The 15,969-nt window shown below is 43.6% G+C and overlaps 2 protein-coding genes across 2 annotated transcripts; one reads left to right on the top strand and one right to left on the bottom strand.

Annotated features, from left to right (window-relative positions):
- Nucleotides 1–60: 60 nt before the first annotated feature.
- LOC129365088 (lysophosphatidylserine lipase ABHD12-like) lies at nucleotides 61–4,576 on the top strand. Its single transcript, XM_055038004.1, has 12 exons — nucleotides 61–168; nucleotides 1,748–1,850; nucleotides 2,036–2,155; nucleotides 2,288–2,318; nucleotides 2,408–2,453; nucleotides 3,067–3,196; nucleotides 3,300–3,337; nucleotides 3,665–3,744; nucleotides 3,964–4,046; nucleotides 4,126–4,204; nucleotides 4,289–4,422; nucleotides 4,504–4,576. The coding sequence occupies exons 1-12, from the start codon at nucleotides 66–68 to the stop codon at nucleotides 4,535–4,537; spliced, it is 981 nt and encodes a 326-aa protein (XP_054893979.1). The 5' UTR covers nucleotides 61–65; the 3' UTR covers nucleotides 4,538–4,576.
- On the bottom strand, nucleotides 4,573–14,561 carry pygl (phosphorylase, glycogen, liver). Its single transcript, XM_055037993.1, has 20 exons — nucleotides 14,171–14,561; nucleotides 13,689–13,790; nucleotides 13,521–13,599; nucleotides 13,097–13,200; nucleotides 12,337–12,468; nucleotides 12,122–12,233; nucleotides 11,114–11,196; nucleotides 10,893–11,030; nucleotides 10,029–10,121; nucleotides 9,591–9,737; nucleotides 8,911–9,074; nucleotides 8,560–8,674; nucleotides 8,332–8,433; nucleotides 7,334–7,481; nucleotides 6,388–6,446; nucleotides 6,159–6,300; nucleotides 5,866–6,073; nucleotides 5,642–5,776; nucleotides 5,494–5,560; nucleotides 4,573–5,230 (listed from the first exon to the last, which is right to left on the bottom strand). Exons 1-20 carry the CDS (start codon nucleotides 14,411–14,413, stop codon nucleotides 5,042–5,044), a joined length of 2,562 nt encoding a protein of 853 aa, XP_054893968.1. The 5' UTR covers nucleotides 14,414–14,561; the 3' UTR covers nucleotides 4,573–5,041.
- Nucleotides 14,562–15,969: the final 1,408 nt, after the last annotated feature.

The raw sequence follows: 15,969 nt of genomic DNA, 5'->3' as shown, positions 1-15,969 counted from the left end.
TCTGTCGGCAAAAAAAACACCAAATTGGAACAAAAAGCCGAGGGCGGACCTGGTCCGGATCGCAAATGAAGAAAGTCGTGTCCTTCCTGCTGACCGCGTATGTCTCGGTGCCTGTTCTCCTCTACCTGTTTCCCTGGATACTGAGCTATGCCATATTCTGTCACCTGCGTAAGTACAACTCCTGGTTCATATGCGACACCAGAGGATTTCACTGGCAAAAATAAAAAATCAATAAAATGTTATGTTATAATTTACTAACTTGTTGTGCAAGTTAATATATTGTCATTGTTTTTACAGTGACGTCAAAATTGTTCTCATGAACATCCACCAACACCAGTGGATATAATAATAATAATAAAAAATCAGATTTTCACATAAACTACAGGAGCGCACAGATTTAAACTTAAATTATTCTGAAGCTTTTATTCTCACACACCCTGTGAATGTGTTGCATTTTGTTGCATGACAGCCACAAACTTCAAGTCAGTGTGTGTGTGTGTTTTTTGTTTTTTTTATTGGCATTTTCAGTGCTGGACAAACACAAAACAGGTCACAGTTTTTCTATTTTACCATAAACATTGAAACCTGTGCTGTTTGTCCATATGCAGTCCCCCCTTCACTCTGCCTTCAGAAGTCACAGAGCTAGAAAATAGAGGCTTCCAGTCCTGTGGGTGATTTAATCTCAGCATGAATCCGGCTGTGGGCAGTTTGTTGGAGAACATCAGTGAAGACGAAGAGCCGCGTTAGAAAGGTTGGGGATGAATAAAACCGTGGAGGAGTACGAAGGAAGGTTAGGTTGTGAAAACTGTGAAAGCTGATGGAACAAAACTGAAGTTTTGCAGAAAATCGGGAGAAGAAGAGGATTGACTGGCAGTGCGCTCCGCCAAGCTGGTCCTTATGGAGAATTGTCTAAATTAAAACCATTTAAGGATTTATGCTGCTTCCCACAAGCTGTGATGGCTCAGAGCCACCAGGTGGAAGAATTTTAAAAGAAAATGTTCACTTTTCTGGTGGACAACCTACACATGAACTTTTTTTTTTAATGTGTTGGAATGATCTAGTCAAAGTCCAGACCTAAGTGTGTCCGAGATATTCACAGTCACGCTCCATCAGATCTGACAGAAACCGGCATATTTTGGAAAACGTATTAATCCAGAATAGATGTTCAAAACAAAAACGCACGGACGCCCTTGCAGCGATCATTAATGGATCCACATGGAATTACTCCAGAGGGGCAGAAAAAAAACGTGCATGCCACACCTATCAGATTTTTTCTGTAAGTATTTTTTTCAGTAAAAAAAATGTTTTGGAAACATTCTTAATTTTTTATTTTTCTCCAATCAGTCTGTCGTGTAAAATCTCCCAAAAGTGAAATTCACAAAAATAAATTCACAATTTTGGTTCTAATGACATAAAATGTGAAGGTGCAAATAAATAAATAATTTCATTAAAATAATAATAAAATAGTCCCTTAAATGCAGTACATAAACAAAGATAAAAATTTTGGTGAAGCTGGTGAACTTTGTGGCTTCCGATGCGTCTCGAGGCAGTGTGTGTGTGTGTGTGTGTGTGTGTGTGTGTGCGTGTGTGTGTGTGTGTGTGTGTGTGTGTGCGTGCGTGCGTGTGTGTGTGCGCGTGTGTGTATGCGTGCGTGTGTGTGTGTGTGTGTGCATGCGTGTGTGTGTGTGAGACGTGAAGCTGCGATTGGAAACGCTGCGCCGCTGACCTGCTGCGCTCTCACCTGCAGTGAGGTTTCCATACTCGGTGGATCTCCGCAGACCCCAGGATGTCCTGAACCACACCTGCAACTTCTACCTCAGCCCAGAGGAGGGCGTCTCAGTGGGAGTGTGGTAGGCTGATTGTACCCCTTTCAGTGCGTCAGCGCTCTCGTCCGGCGCAGGTGGCCCTTCAGTGAACAGAGGCGTCATGGCTGCTCGAGGCCCCGCTCTGAAAACCCGCCGTATATTCCTGAGGCTCTTTTTGTTTGTGCCGCTCAGTTTCTCTTTGTCTTTTTCACTCCCTCTCGGTCTCAAAGGCACACGCTCCCTGCCAGCCAATGGGAAGCGGCCGCTGGGAGGAATCTCGACTGGTATCAGGAGGCCCTGGGAGACGGGCGTCCTGTTATTATCTACCTCCATGGCAACGTAGGGACCAGGTGGGTTAAGTGCAGAAGGATACATATCCTTGAAATGATCCTAATAGAGTCTAGTGGGCATTAGACGGTTGCCTTGGTTCTTGTTGGCTGGAGCAGACGAGTCTGAAAGTCTCTCTCCTTTCATGTCTGCAGGGCGATCAGTCATAGAGTGGAGCTGGTGAAGGTCTGAGTGAAATAATAAGTTGTTTCCAGGTGTGACTATGTTCTCTTTGAGCTTCAATAGAGAATGTAAATTGTTTTGTAATCTTGTAGATCCTGAGTGCTGCAGGATACCACGTCTTATCTTTAGACTACAGAGGTAAGGAAGACTCAAAACTTGCAGAAGCAAGTAGAAAGTAAAACTTTACTTGCGTAGCACTTTTCATAAAGTGATTTCAAAAGGTCCGTTTTTATTTGCTGTAATAAAAAAGACATCAAATTTTCAGGCTAGTTATATTTATTGTTCATATGCCAGCTATGAGCTGTAGGGACCAATATGGATGTTTTTTTTTTTTTTTTTAGAAATTTCAAAATATCTGGGGTAAGAAAACATTGTAACAAGACAAAAAGACTGGATAAAAACATTGTAACAAGACAAAAAGACTGGATAAAAACATTGTAACAAGACAAAAAGACTGGATATGAATGTAGGAACCTCTTTCTGCAAGGAAACAGAGTTAAACTGTTGCACCTTCCAGCCATATATATTTAGATTGAGTTCAAATTCATGGAACCTCATTATTGACGATTCTCCTAATTATGACTCTGAAAAGTGGAAAAAAAATCTCCATTTTTCTTTTGAAAGTGGCGATTAATGCACTAAGACTGACAGTATAGCATCATGCTTTCCTACGTTTGGCCAAAAGCCCCCGATAAACCCAGATAATTCAACGAGGTCGGCTTTTCAGCCTGTAAATGTGTCTTTTAATGAGGATTTGGAGATTCTTCCGGAGAGCCCAGCGAGGCTGGATTGACCAACGACGCCCTCTACCTGCACAACTGGGCAAAGGCCCGAAGCAGAGGGAGCCCGGTGTGCCTGTGGGGACACTCTCTGGGTTCTGGGTCAGTTCCTCTCTGAGCTTCATTCATTCATTCATTCAGACTGCTTCTCATGACAAAGATGCAATAACCAATTAAGACTTTCTTCTTTTCCCCCCCCCCCTAGAGTGGCAACCAACGCTGCAGTGAAACTCCAAGAACAAGGTGGGTTTGAGTTGAGGTCCGTTCTCAGAAGCGTCTCCCGCTCAGTACTCAAAGCTTGTGTCGGGGTCAAAAGTGCTTTTAAAATATATTGGACACATTTTGTCACGTTGCAACCAAAAATTCAAGGTTCTGTGTCTGAAATTAGGACACGGTTGGTTGCAAAGTGCAAGGTGAACGAGATTAAAAATAAATCTGTGCGTGCTGTAATCGTAAGGTTTACCGTGCGAAATTTACCAATAGCAGCTGTACATGATTTTAGATTATTGCTTTTAATCTAACTAATCTCTATTTTGCATAATAAATAAGGTCGTGCTTTTGGCATTTCAGGTTCTGCCGTCGACGCTCTGATCCTGGAAGCTCCGTACACGAGAATCGGAGAAGTTGTAGTAAATAACTGGCTGGCCAAGGTGAGAGGTCGACACGCGGCGAACCTCCGGTCGCTTCGCCGAGGCTCCGAATGAAACACGGCAGAAGTTATTTAAAGATGGACATTACTGCTTTTCATCTGAGACTTCATTTTTAGTTGCTCGTGGTTTAGCAAATAGACTTTTGAGAGAAGAAGTTGACAAAATAAGATCTTCAAACTGCTTTTATCTCCCCCTTTCAAAACCTTTCCATATTTCCAGCTGTACATGTTCCTGCCGGGTTTTGAGAGTTTGCTCTGGAACATTCTGGAAAGGATCGACATTTCATTCTCCAATGATAAAAAGTAGGTTTTGCTTGAAACAAAACCAGATTGAAAACATTTTTGATTTAATTTTTAGTAACATCTGCCGTCATCGCTGCAGTTTGCAGACGCTGAGCAGCCCCCTCCTCATCCTGCACGCGGAGGACGACAACATCGTTCCGTTTCACATGGGTCAGAAGGTACGGCGGGTTTTCTCCGTCTCCCTCTCTCTCTCTAAATTTCCTGTCCGCTTTCCTCAAGCACTTTCCATCTATCGGACCCAGCTGTACCAGATATCGCTGCGAGCCCAGAGGGAATCCGAGACGGGTGATAGAGTGCAGATGATCTCCTACGGGGCGAACCTCGGACTGTCCCACAGCCACATCTGCTTGGCCCCTGACTTGGCGGACGTCGTACAGTGAGTGGGGAAGTCGCCACCTTTTTGTGTTCAGAAATCACGCCGGTGTTTGAATTTAATCCACACTCTCCTACGTTGCAGGAAATTTCTACAAAACCTGGAGAGAGAAACATGAAAGTCTGGAAAAAAAGAGGAATAAATCACTTTGACTGAAGTTTTGGGTTTAATTTTATTATAGACAGAACACAAGAAAATTTGTTTTGTGTGTGTTTTCTTAACTCCTTTTTCCAAAAGCATCTTTTGATTATAAACAGGGTTTCTCTATCAGGACAGGCCACAAACTAAAACAAATGTAAAAAGAAAAAAAAAACTTTTAACTGCTGCGTTCCTGATACCCATCTAACTTCCTGGATCCTGCAACCGTCTCTGATCCACAGGAACATCAGAATTGAGGCGATTTCTCAGAGCTGTTCCACCCCTCGGAGAATAAACCCAGATTAAGTAATCTGGGCTTTCACAGTGGCCAATGCGTTGGCGCTCAAGAAATGTAACAGTGCTTTGACTTGGAATGTGCGTTTCTACTAGCACCGAAGAAGAAGAAGAAAAAAAAAACTTAATGCGTTGCATAAAGGCTCTGTTCTGTAAAAGCAAAAGGCAGCCCAGAAGATGAGGAGCATTTTCACATTTTCTTCAGAGCCCTGACGGTTTCCTCGATGGCCTCCCGTGGCTCGCTGGGAGGCGGGATCTTCAGGTCGGTCGGCTCCACCCCCCACACCTCGGTGGCGTACTCTGTGATTGTTCTGTCGCTCGAGAACTTCCCAGTCGCCGCAATGTTCTTGATCACCATCTTCGTCCACTCCACTGAATCCTAAAAGAAAAGATAAACATTTCAAGTGCTGCGGAAATAAATCTGGGAACTTGTGGTAAATAAGATTGAAAATTTTTAATTGCAGAAGCAGAACAGGAAGTAACGGATGATCAATTAGTAAGTAGGGGATTTGATGATCCTTTTGATTTTTTTTTTCCGTCAGTGGAATGTACTGAATTTAAAAGATGGATTTTTGAAGAAAACTGTCAGAATTTTATACTACAGAAGAAAGAACTATTAAGAAAATAAAAACAAAACTTTACCTGATAGAGTTTGCTGACTTTTTCTTGGGTTTTCAAATAGTCTTCAAAGTCTGCAAAGACTTTGAATCTAAAAAGAGAGAGAGAGAAAAAAAGTGTAACTAAATACAAAAACACAAGAAGGGTAACACAGAAAAGTGAAGTTTCTCACCGGTCGTATTTGAAGAGCATGTCGGTGAGGTCCTTGAAAAGCTCTGGATTCTTGGGGCTGAAAAAACCGCTTGCAATCTGATCCATCACTTGTTTCAGCTCGGGGATCTTCTCGTAGTACGTCATGGCATCGTACCTGAAAAACATAAAAACACAAAAAAAACTCGATCCTTAAAAAGAAATCTCCAAATTCCGTTGTGCGTTTTGTCTCGTTGGGTCTTTCACCCCTCTTTGTCCATCTCGGCCACATCCTCCACCCTCATGCCGAAGATGAAGAGGTTTTCCTCGCCCGCCTCCTCGGCCATCTCCACGTTGGCTCCGTCCATGGTGCCGATGGTCAGCGCGCCGTTCAGCATGAACTTCATGTTGCCCGTCCCCGAAGCCTCGGTGCCAGCAGTGGAGATTTGCTCTGACAGATCTGTGGCGGGAATCACTGAGGAGGAGAAAAACCACAAAGTGCCACCATTTCTTTTTCCTCTCCAACAGAAGTGCTTTTTTAAATTATCATCAATTTATACCTTTCTCCGCAAGAGAAACTCTGTAGTTCTCCAGGAAGATGACTTTCAGCTTGTTTCCAACCACGGGATCGTTGTTCACCACGTCAGCCACCGAGGTGATGAGCTTGATGATCTTTTTTGCCATGTGGTACCCCGGTGCGGCCTGCAGAGGGCGACGACGCGAATCGTTCAATTCCGGTCGTGTTGCTCTGTGCCAGCCCTGTCGCGTTCGGCGCGTGCTGTGACCTACCTTCCCACCGATGATCACCGTTCGCGGTACGAAAGGCGCGTTGGGGTTCTTCCTGATGCCTGATGGGAAAAAAAGATGAACATTTATAAAGTTTAAATGAATGAAACTGAATTGATAGAGTATAGCATTTTAAAATGGAGGTAGAGTGCATAAAAAATGCAGTATTCAAAACAGGTTTGTAAAAAGAGAAAACAAGTAGAACTTCAAAAGGAACAGATTATTTTTGAGAAATATTTAATTCGGAACGGAGACGGCTGAAAAATGCATTTCAGTTGAAGTTGCTAGTTTATGGGACAATCCTGACAGAGATAGAAAACAATCTAAATTTCCGTATTTAAAAGAAATGTGAAAATTATGCTCAGGATTTGACGAGCTGATACTTTAATCTGTTTTTGAATTATGTTTGCAATAGTCTGAGTTAGACTGCTAATTCTCATTGTTTGTGAATAGATATAAGTTTATATATCTTACTGCTGCATTTCCTTCATCGATTTCATTTAGTTGTTGCACGAATGAACACAATTTTGCACCAGTTCGGATTCATCCGTCACACGAAAAGCCACAAAGTAGTGAAATTTGAGCATTGTGAATACAGGACATCTGTTGAGAAACTTCCAAAAACAAAAAAAAAAAAGAAAGAAAAAAGCAGCTTCTCTGCTCATTGCAGCTTTGTGGAAAATTTCCCCACTGCTGATTGCAGCGGCTGCATTCCTCATGTCTGTTTTAACATGAAGCTCCAGGTGGAGGTGGAATATTCCTCAGCAGGAAACGTCTGACTACATCATCCAACGAATCACTCAGAAATTCACACCTGCAAGTACTTGCGAAACCTTTTTTTTGTGTGTGTTTTTTGGCTTTGTATTGAATGACTAAGCAATATATATATATATATATATATATATATATATATATATAAACACACAAAACAACTCGTTGCTGCACGTACGGTTGTACAAGGCGATGATGTGCAGGCAGTTGAGCAGCTGCCGCTTGTACTCGTGGATCCTCTTGACGTGGACGTCGAACATGGAGGAAGGGTTGATCTTCACCCGGTACTCCTTCTCCAGGAACTGGGCGAACTTCAGTTTGTTGTCCTGTGGAGAAACGCGACAACGGGAGTCATTGACGTGAAAACTGCTGAGTCAGGAGAGCGCTGCCCAGACACGGTCTGCGGCGCGATGTCACAACGCCCGGGTTCATTAGACCGAGATGCCTCTTCATGCTGTGATGTGCAGAAATGTTAAGATGTACTTTTCCACGGTATGTTGCATCACTGTTTGTGCTCTGATAATGTTTTACCTTTTAAAAGGACAAATACCTCAGGAAGAGCATCAACCGATTAAAGGGGTGTTACTTTGTGTTTTCCCAGTCACATAGTGCTATTTTATAGCACAATTAAGAAGCTATGTTAACTTCAAATGGTATGTACATCTAAATGACTGAAAAGAAATTTTACTTCCTGATTTAACGCCTAAATATTGGACCTCTGTCTCTTTAAAAAATGCCTGCTCTTCCTGAAATTCTATCACCAGAAAGTCATTACAACATGGCTCCTCTATTATCCCTTTAACAAAGTTTTTAACCAGCATTTTGCTCAAAAGTAGCTCCTATAATGATCTCAGCAGATTCTCAGTTGCTAATTGCTGCTGGCTAGCCTGAAGGAGCCTGGCGGGCAGGGCTGTTCTGTTAGGCCGAAGCCGCATCTCTGAGGAGGAGCGGCGTCTCAAAGGCGGGGCTCACTTCTCCCAGGCGTTTTGCACAGCTGCCGTGGAGACTAAAGGATTTGTCAAAAGTGCGTGAAAGAATCACAGCAATGCTCCGGGAATAACATAAGATGATGTGAAGCTCAAACACTGCCCCTTTAATTGATAATCTTATGATAGGATTAACAGTAATCCCATCATAACATGATGATGGGATAATCCCCTCTCCTGTCAGACCCACCTGTTTGATTTTAGCAATGTCTCGGACGAAGGCCAAGTCGTTAACGAAGTCATTCAGCTTCTTCAGCTGGCTCAGGTCCTTCACATAGTCCTCCCCTACGACCTGAGAACACATCACACGACAGCGACCAATGTTCACATTAGTATTTAGTTCAACACGATAGAGGATTTTACGTCCTAAAGGCCGACTGGCTGCTGAGTCGCGGTAAAACTAAAGAACGCGTCGAACCTCAGCGATGAGTTCAGCCAGTCCAGGGTTGCAGAGGAGCAGCCAGCGTCTGGGAGTGATGCCGTTGGTTTTATTCTGAAACTTGCCGGGTTCAAGGTCACTGAAGTCTTTAAACCTGAGAAAATAAAATAAAATAAAATAAAAATAAAAAAACAGAGGAAAAGTTGGGGTTTGCTGTCTGGACAAGCAGCAGTTTGATTTCAGCTGGTTAGCCAACAAAACCTAAACTTAACAGATGGGTTTCTCTTTTTCTCCGCCAATATGCTGAACCAGGGTGACATTTATTTCTAGATTGCATCTTTTACACTTATGACCAAGCTTGGAACTTTTATCAGTCGGCAAAAGCCTTACACTTCGGTTTTGATGATGTTGGAGTGGATCTGAGCGACTCCATTGACGGCGTGAGAGCCCACGATACACAGATGGGCCATGTTCACCCTCTTGCAGCCGTCCTCTTCAATCAGAGACATCTTCCGCAGTTTGTCGATGTCGTTCGGGAAGAGAGTGGCAATTTTCTATGGGACAAAAAAAAAAGAAAAGAAAAGACATGTAAAAGCATCCGGTCCTTTAACTCGCATTAGAATTATACATTTACATTTTCATTGGATTGATTGTATGAGTAATTAGAAACCTAAACTGATTTGCAAGGCAAGAATTTCGAAAAGAAGCATCCAAGAAGCAAGTTGTAACTCTGGGGGAGCTGCATAGACTCAACTTTGCAGCTCAGTTTCAAAAGCAAACACACAAATCCAGAAATGAGACTGCAAACCTCGAGAGAACAGTTTCATTATTATGCCACTTTCATTGTGTTCCTTGAAAACTGTCTCTAAAGCATCATTTATGTCAACCATTTGGACCATTTATCAATCCGTCATCCTGTCCGCCACCTTTTATCAGTGGAAAACTCAATAACAATGTTTTGCACAACCCTAAAAACGGTTTCATATCTCAGAAGACTAAAAAAACCCCCCCAAAAAACGCATTGTTTGTCCATTGCTGGATATTTGGCGTCTCTGTTGCGACATGCTTACGTCTAGGTGAGCCTGATTGATCTGGTAGATGATCTGCAGGTGTCTGGGCAGCAGTTTCTCCAGCAGCTCCACATGCCAGCGCTCCAGAGCCTCAGGCAGGATGGTGTGGTTGGTGTAGGCAAACGTGCGCCTGGTGAGGTCCCAGGCCTGCGAAGGAGGAGGGACAAACTCTCATTTAAGAGTTGCATTTTGATAATCAGGGGTAAAACCAAGCTTTTAAAATAAACTCCGCAATTTTACTCCTGGCAAACGACGCAAAGTCGCAGATTGAAATTCAGCAAGAGCGGAGGCAGTCGTTTCATTTTCTCGCTTTGTTGTTTTAGCCCCAGCTCACATTGCTTGCCCTTACTTGTTCTCAATTTTCTAATTTGCACTTCCTGTCACAGTCGCCGTTGATGATCAAGACTAATGAGATACTTGAAGGCGACTTTAACTCACCGTTTCCCAGTCGAGTTTCTCAATGTCTACAAAGATCCTCATCAGTTCGGGGATGGCCATGGCAGGATGGGTGTCGTTCAGCTGAATAGCGACCTGGAAAACAGGAAACAGTGAGGGCGGTCTGCGGCTGTTGGAAAGCAATGAGTCAGTCGTTTTGTGTCTGTGTGTTTTTTTTTAATCAGCTTTAAGTCATAGCGCAATAGACAAGATCCAATAAATCGATCCATCACTAATCTGATCTGAGCGTAATAGGAAACAGAAAAAAAAAAATAAATAAAAAGTTATAAATTCATGCCAGAAAAACTGGAAAAACAATTTCTAAATTGGAGAAGTCAAAGATTTGCTAGAAAAAAAAACCCTCTGAAATTTGAGATTAACCTAAAATTTTCTTGATTTTTTTGGGGGGACTTTTGAAAATTTTCGTTTTCATAAGTCGAAGGTTTTCAACTGTTGAAACACGAGTTTGTTTTTTTCTAGCAGATTTTTGACTTTTCCAACTCCAAGTTTTGTGTTTTTTCTAGATTAATCTCTTTATTTGTTTTTTCTACATATGGAGCTCAGAATTTTCCTCAGTCTTTCTGGAAAATTTGTGTTTTTTCTTGGCTGAAATTCTCCTTCCTTTTCTGCCTACAATGTCCTTAACGCACCGCCGTCTGCCCCTCCTCTCCCTTTTCATTCACTTATTTATTTAAAACCAGGCAACCATGACTCGACAAACTTCCTCCACCTCGCAGCCTCGGCAGCTGCAACAGACGTGAGCAAAGAGGAAATGCTGACATAATGTTGCAAACCAACCAACAAAATGAAGCAACATGACAACTGAAAACCGAACCGCATGTTGCGACACTGATTCCGAGCTCCTACTTTGTCTGGGAAGGTATCGAAGGAGATGCGGCTCGGTACGCCCTTCTTGGTGGTCTTGAAGCGGCGGATGATGTCTTGGAGTGTGGCTGCCACGACAAAGTACTCCTGCTTCAGACGGAGCTCCTTTCCTTCAAAGAACTGAACCGCAGGAACGAGCGCACAAAGTTACACTTAGGTGGAAAACGTCTGATGGTTTACGGGCCATGAAAAAGTGAACTTACATTATCGTTTGGATAGAGGACTCGGGAGATGTTCTCCGCCAGATTCCTGTCCAGAACGGCCTGTATGTAATCGCCCACATTAACTAGAGAAAGAAAATACTAGTTTTGGTTTTCAAAAAAAATTAAACACACTGAAATCTGGCAGAGAGGAAGTGACCACAATTGCACACATCAAGCACAAACACCGTTAAGCTTTTCCACAGCACAAGCATGGGCAAGTTATTATATTATAAGTTGTAGACCAATTGTGAAGAGGAGGGAAAATTGTACATTTATAAATATTGTATTTGCAGTTAAAAAAAACACAATGTGGCAAAAATTTATATTCAACTTTCTAAAACAGCTGACTAACTTTGGGGTACGCCTACCATACCTGCACAGTTACAAGCTGCTTTTGTCAAAATAAGTCAAGCTCACTCAATCAGTCAATTGATTTTTTTTTTTGCAGTATTCAGGGAATCGCCCACACCTTCATGTTTCACCAACGTTTCCCTTTCAACTCACCTGACAAGAGCACTTTCTATGTGCCACTCTTGTATCAAAGCAAGATTTGGGAAACCGCTAAACTACTAGATGTCCTTAGCAGGTCCTGCCATCTGAGACGTGGATGTCTCCAACTCCTCCAAAGAGTTTTCCTGGATACAGTCCCTGCATATCAGATTCAGCCCTTTATTCACTGGCCTGGTAGTAGAAACGGACAAATATGTCTTGGATGTGTTCATTGGTCTTAATAGTGTCATTTATCTTCCAGAGCTGCTGTACAGACTCTGAAAGAGACTTGGTTGGAGTGGATTCAGAGGTAACCAAGTAAAGAAGGCTGGACATTTTCCTATTACTTCAGTTACACAAGACTTTACCAAAAGTCCATCAACACACCCTGAAGAATGCAGTTGAAACACGCCAAATGATTCAGGGGCTCTGAATACTTTTGTAAAGCCCTGAACATTGTGCAACTCTTTTGCCAAAAAGGTAGGATATTTTTTTGCATGAAAGTCCTCCTGGACTTACAGTCTTTCAAGTTGAAGTCGTTGGGCGCACGGGCCGACCACAGCCTCATCGTATTCACAGTGTTGTTCATGTAGCCAGGAATGGGTGTGTCGTAAGGCATTGCTAAAACAACCTGCAGGTCAGAGGTCACAGGTTGACCACGTCAGAAGGTCGTTTACTCTCGTTCGACCCAAATTCATGCAAATTCTTTCCACTGTGAAGTTGCCACCAAGTACCTGAGTGTCGACCCACTTGGGCCCGTCTCTCGTCTCCTCCACTCGTCCGTAGAAGTGGACAGGCAGCATGTACTCGGGGCGAGCCTTCTCCCAGGGGTTTCCATGCCTCAGCCAATCGTCTGCCTCCTCCACCTACAGCGTGGAAGGTCACAGATAAGTGAAACTCCCAGAACAAACTCGGCCTTATTTGACCTCTCTGTACCGTATAGCTAGAAACAAGGAAGCAAGGTCAGCTCTAACATCGGCCCGCAATAGCATTTTTTTCTTCTTTTTGTTTTGACGTAAATAATAGCTCTCGCAAGCTGCAGATATCAGGCGCACAGGTTCATCCACCTGCGTGCGTACACAACGGGGCACGCGTGCGGTTCAGAGTTCAGGGGGACGTGTTTACACGGACCGGGTTCGACCCGCAAAGAACCCGGCGGAGTGCAAGAAACAGCAGAAGCCTGCAGTTTTGCAAGCTCCTATCAGAAGATACACAAAGGTTTGTTTTGTCATGCACAAAAACAAACCTTTGCCTGACCCTCTTAGCCATGCTAAGAAGGTCAGACGACAATATGGTCCTTTTGTCAGTAATTAACTTGTGATGTTTTCTGACCCAGTTCATCTCAACTTTAGTCTCTGTCAGATTTTAAAAGGGAATCCTGTTTTCAAAAAAAAAAGATGAAGGTGAGGGGATCAATGTCTTTGTCACAGCTGAGCTTCAGGCACTTTTTAAATCATTAATTAAAAAAAAAAAAAATGAAGGAAGCACAATTACCTGCCAACCATCTCTGATCTTCTGATTAAAGATGCCGTATTCATATCTGATGCCATAACCGTAAGCTGCGAGTCCCAGGGTCGCCATGGAATCCAAGAAACATGCTGCAATAGCAAGAAATTCAAATATTATAAACAGCTAAATATGAACTGGGGTATTTTATTTTATTTTTTGTGGTGCTGCAGGAGATATTTCTGCGGCCTATTGCTCATTTCCACCATCTGTCGTACACTTTCTTAAGCCGAGAGTTGCTTCACATGTTCGGCAGACATGCAGATTTATTGGAGAAGAGCCTATGAGCCCTGGAGACAGCGATGGCGCCAAACTGCACCGGACACAGAACGTCTGCACGGGAACGTGCACTTGAACTGATCTCTACCCCACTTCTCATCCTCAAAGGTGGTTGTGAGGATGCTTTGCTCACCCGCCAGTCTGCCCAGGCCTCCGTTGCCCAGACCCGCGTCCTCCTCCACCTCCTCCAGCTCCTCCATGTCCAGGCCGAGCTGCGGCGAGAGCGTTTCCCATCAGCACACTCACAACGTCGAGTTGCTCGGATTCGGCAACTTTAGACCTCTGAGTGCGACCGTCTGACCTGGTAGATGGCCTCATCGCACGCGTTCTGCAGGCCCAAGTTGATCATGGTGTTCTGCAGCGTCCTGCCCATGTAGAACTCCAGGGACAGATAATAGACCCTCTGGGGGAAAGAAGAAAAAAAAAGACAGGGGAAATTAGATCCGAAACAGTCTGCAGCTTTTAGCATTGAAAATAATAACTTCAATATGCAGGAAATCCAGTTTAGAGCTGTAAAACTACTGAACATAAGTGGAGCAATCCTGCCTTCCACTGAGCAAACAATGATTAATGTGTGAACCTCACGCACTGACCTGGAAATACAAAGCCTCTTTGTTATGCAGAAAAGTTTATGCAACACAAACTAGTGTCTGGGTGGCAAAGATTCCCAGTTGTCTTTCAGAACGATCTGTGTGTGATGCATGTGATGAAAGGTTTCTGCATTTCATGCAATAAATGCATTCTGAAGGGCTGCAGCTTTGGGTGCAGATCTGTGTTTTTTACCTTCGGGTCTGTCTCGTAGTAAAACTGCTGCGTCCTGATCCATCTGCCCACCAGGTGGTCCCGGACGGTGTGGGCCAGGGCGCAGTAGTAGTCCCTGGGGGTCGCGATGTTCCTGTCTTTGACCAGGGTGAAGTGCAGGTGGCGGTTGAAGCCCTTCTTCAGCTCGGCCACGTTCTCCACTCCCACGATGCCCCTGATGCTGATCTGCTTCCGCTTCTCCTGGTCGGTGAGAGGAGTCGCCATGCCGGCCCGGCGTGCAGGTTACAGACGATCCCGAGCTGGAAGGAAGGAAAAAAGGAAGGAAGGAGGCGCTTCGGAGCCTTGACCCGAGCCAACCCGACTGGGAGCGAAGCGGACGGGACGTGTTGGTGGTGGGAACAGGAGTCTCCTCCTCGGGCTGTTTCTCATTGGCGAGTTGCAAGGGGGAGGAAGGCGTTTCCCCCGTCAGAGCTTTACTTCACTTCACTGTAGGAACAAGAGACTGCTCTGTTTAGGAGAGGAAAAACACAGCAGGAAGTAAAGAAGACAACCGGCAACAGGACAGAGGCTGGGTTAGTGAGTCAAAAAATAAAAAAAAAAATAAATAAAAAAAAAATCCAGGAAGAACCAAACTGGCACACATCACATACTTGATACAGCGAGAAAGTTGTTTATTTATCATTGTTATTATTTGGTAAAGCCAGTTTCCCGAAAACATGGTTTTGCACTTGACTTCCAAAGTGCAAAAGTTTAAAGCAAACTGTTAGACTCTTAATAATAATAATAATAACAATGTAGTTATTCAAATGGACTTGGTGCACATAACTTGGGGCCCCACTTAAAGTAATTAGAGGTGCAGATCATGTCAGTGCAATTCTATCTATCTATCTATCTATCTATCTATCTATCTATCTATCTATCTATCTATCTATCTATCTATCTATCTATCTATCTATCTATCTATCTATCTATCTATCTATCTATCTATCTATCTATCTATCTATCTATCTATCTATCTCTTAGTGTTATAAATGCACAATATAGCTCCATTTAATCGAAATAAGGGGTGAAACTAGTTTTACATTCTATGACAAAACTGTAAAAGAACATTTCTTTCTGTTCCTCTGAGTTTCAGTGTTTATGAATTGTTTTTGCGAGCTGATAAAAGCTGGGTTCCTCATGTTTCCCTCAGCCCACTGGCTGCAATGTTGACACCTTGGAGATACCGTGAGACCTGAACATCATGGCATGGAGTGCATCCCATGCCACCATTCATTCTGGCTTTTAAACTGGTTATGTTGATCCTGTGTCCAGACAGAGGGATAATCAGTGGGCGTCGCATCGTGACATGTTTGTTCTGAAGGTCCTGCAGCTTCTACTTCGTCTTCCCAACATGGCGCCTCCTCATCCTGACTCTCTTACTGAGGAACCACAGAGCTCTGTTAGGGTTAAAGCCACATCTTCTGAAGTCGGGATATTTTTCCTCCGGCAGGTTCCAGAGGAATCGCCTCGAACCAGATTCTGGACTGGCACCAAATCTCCACAGATGCCATGTTGATGCCAGTAAGCTGCCAGGAGAAAGGCTTTCCTGTCTGTGGAAGTCATCATAAATGCTTCAAATGTGTTTTTCATTTCAAACAAACAACCAAATAAACAAATGATTCGTCGTGTTCCTCCATGGGCTCCGCAACTAAATTCTCTTTGGCTTCAAAGACATTTTTTACCGGTCGTCTGAATGGGTTAGTGCCGCCATCTGCTCTCGCCCTTCTCCACGTGAACGTGCGAAACGTTGTTTGCGAGATGTCTTTCATGGGTCGTGC

This window comes from Poeciliopsis prolifica, unplaced genomic scaffold (assembly GCF_027474105.1).
Source record: "Poeciliopsis prolifica strain line A6 unplaced genomic scaffold, Auburn_PproV2 SCAFFOLD013, whole genome shotgun sequence".
NCBI classification, from domain to species: Eukaryota; Metazoa; Chordata; class Actinopteri; order Cyprinodontiformes; family Poeciliidae; genus Poeciliopsis; species Poeciliopsis prolifica.
Note: the sequence above shows the minus strand (reverse complement) of the source record. Positions and strands in the feature narration are given on the sequence as shown.

What these genes read in the sequence shown, in the direction of transcription:
- LOC129365088 (XM_055038004.1), top strand. Translation starts at nt 66, where the DNA reads ATGAAGAAAGTCGTGTCCTTCCTGCTGACCGCGTATGTCTCGGTGCCT. An exon ending in GGCGTCTCAGTGGGAGTGTG is followed by an intron (nt 1,851 to 2,035) that starts GTAGGCTGATTG and finishes TCGGTCTCAAAG; the next exon opens with GCACACGCTCCCTGCCAGCC. An exon ending in GACTTGGCGGACGTCGTACA is followed by an intron (nt 4,423 to 4,503) that starts GTGAGTGGGGAA and finishes CCTACGTTGCAG; the next exon opens with GAAATTTCTACAAAACCTGG.
- pygl (XM_055037993.1), bottom strand. Translation starts at nt 14,413, where the DNA reads ATGGCGACTCCTCTCACCGACCAGGAGAAGCGGAAGCAGATCAGCATC. An exon ending in TGGCTGAACTCATCGCTGAG is followed by an intron (nt 8,434 to 8,559) that starts GTTCGACGCGTT and finishes ATGTGTTCTCAG; the next exon opens with GTCGTAGGGGAGGACTATGT. An exon ending in ATGCTCTTCAAATACGACCG is followed by an intron (nt 5,561 to 5,641) that starts GTGAGAAACTTC and finishes CTCTCTTTTTAG; the next exon opens with ATTCAAAGTCTTTGCAGACT.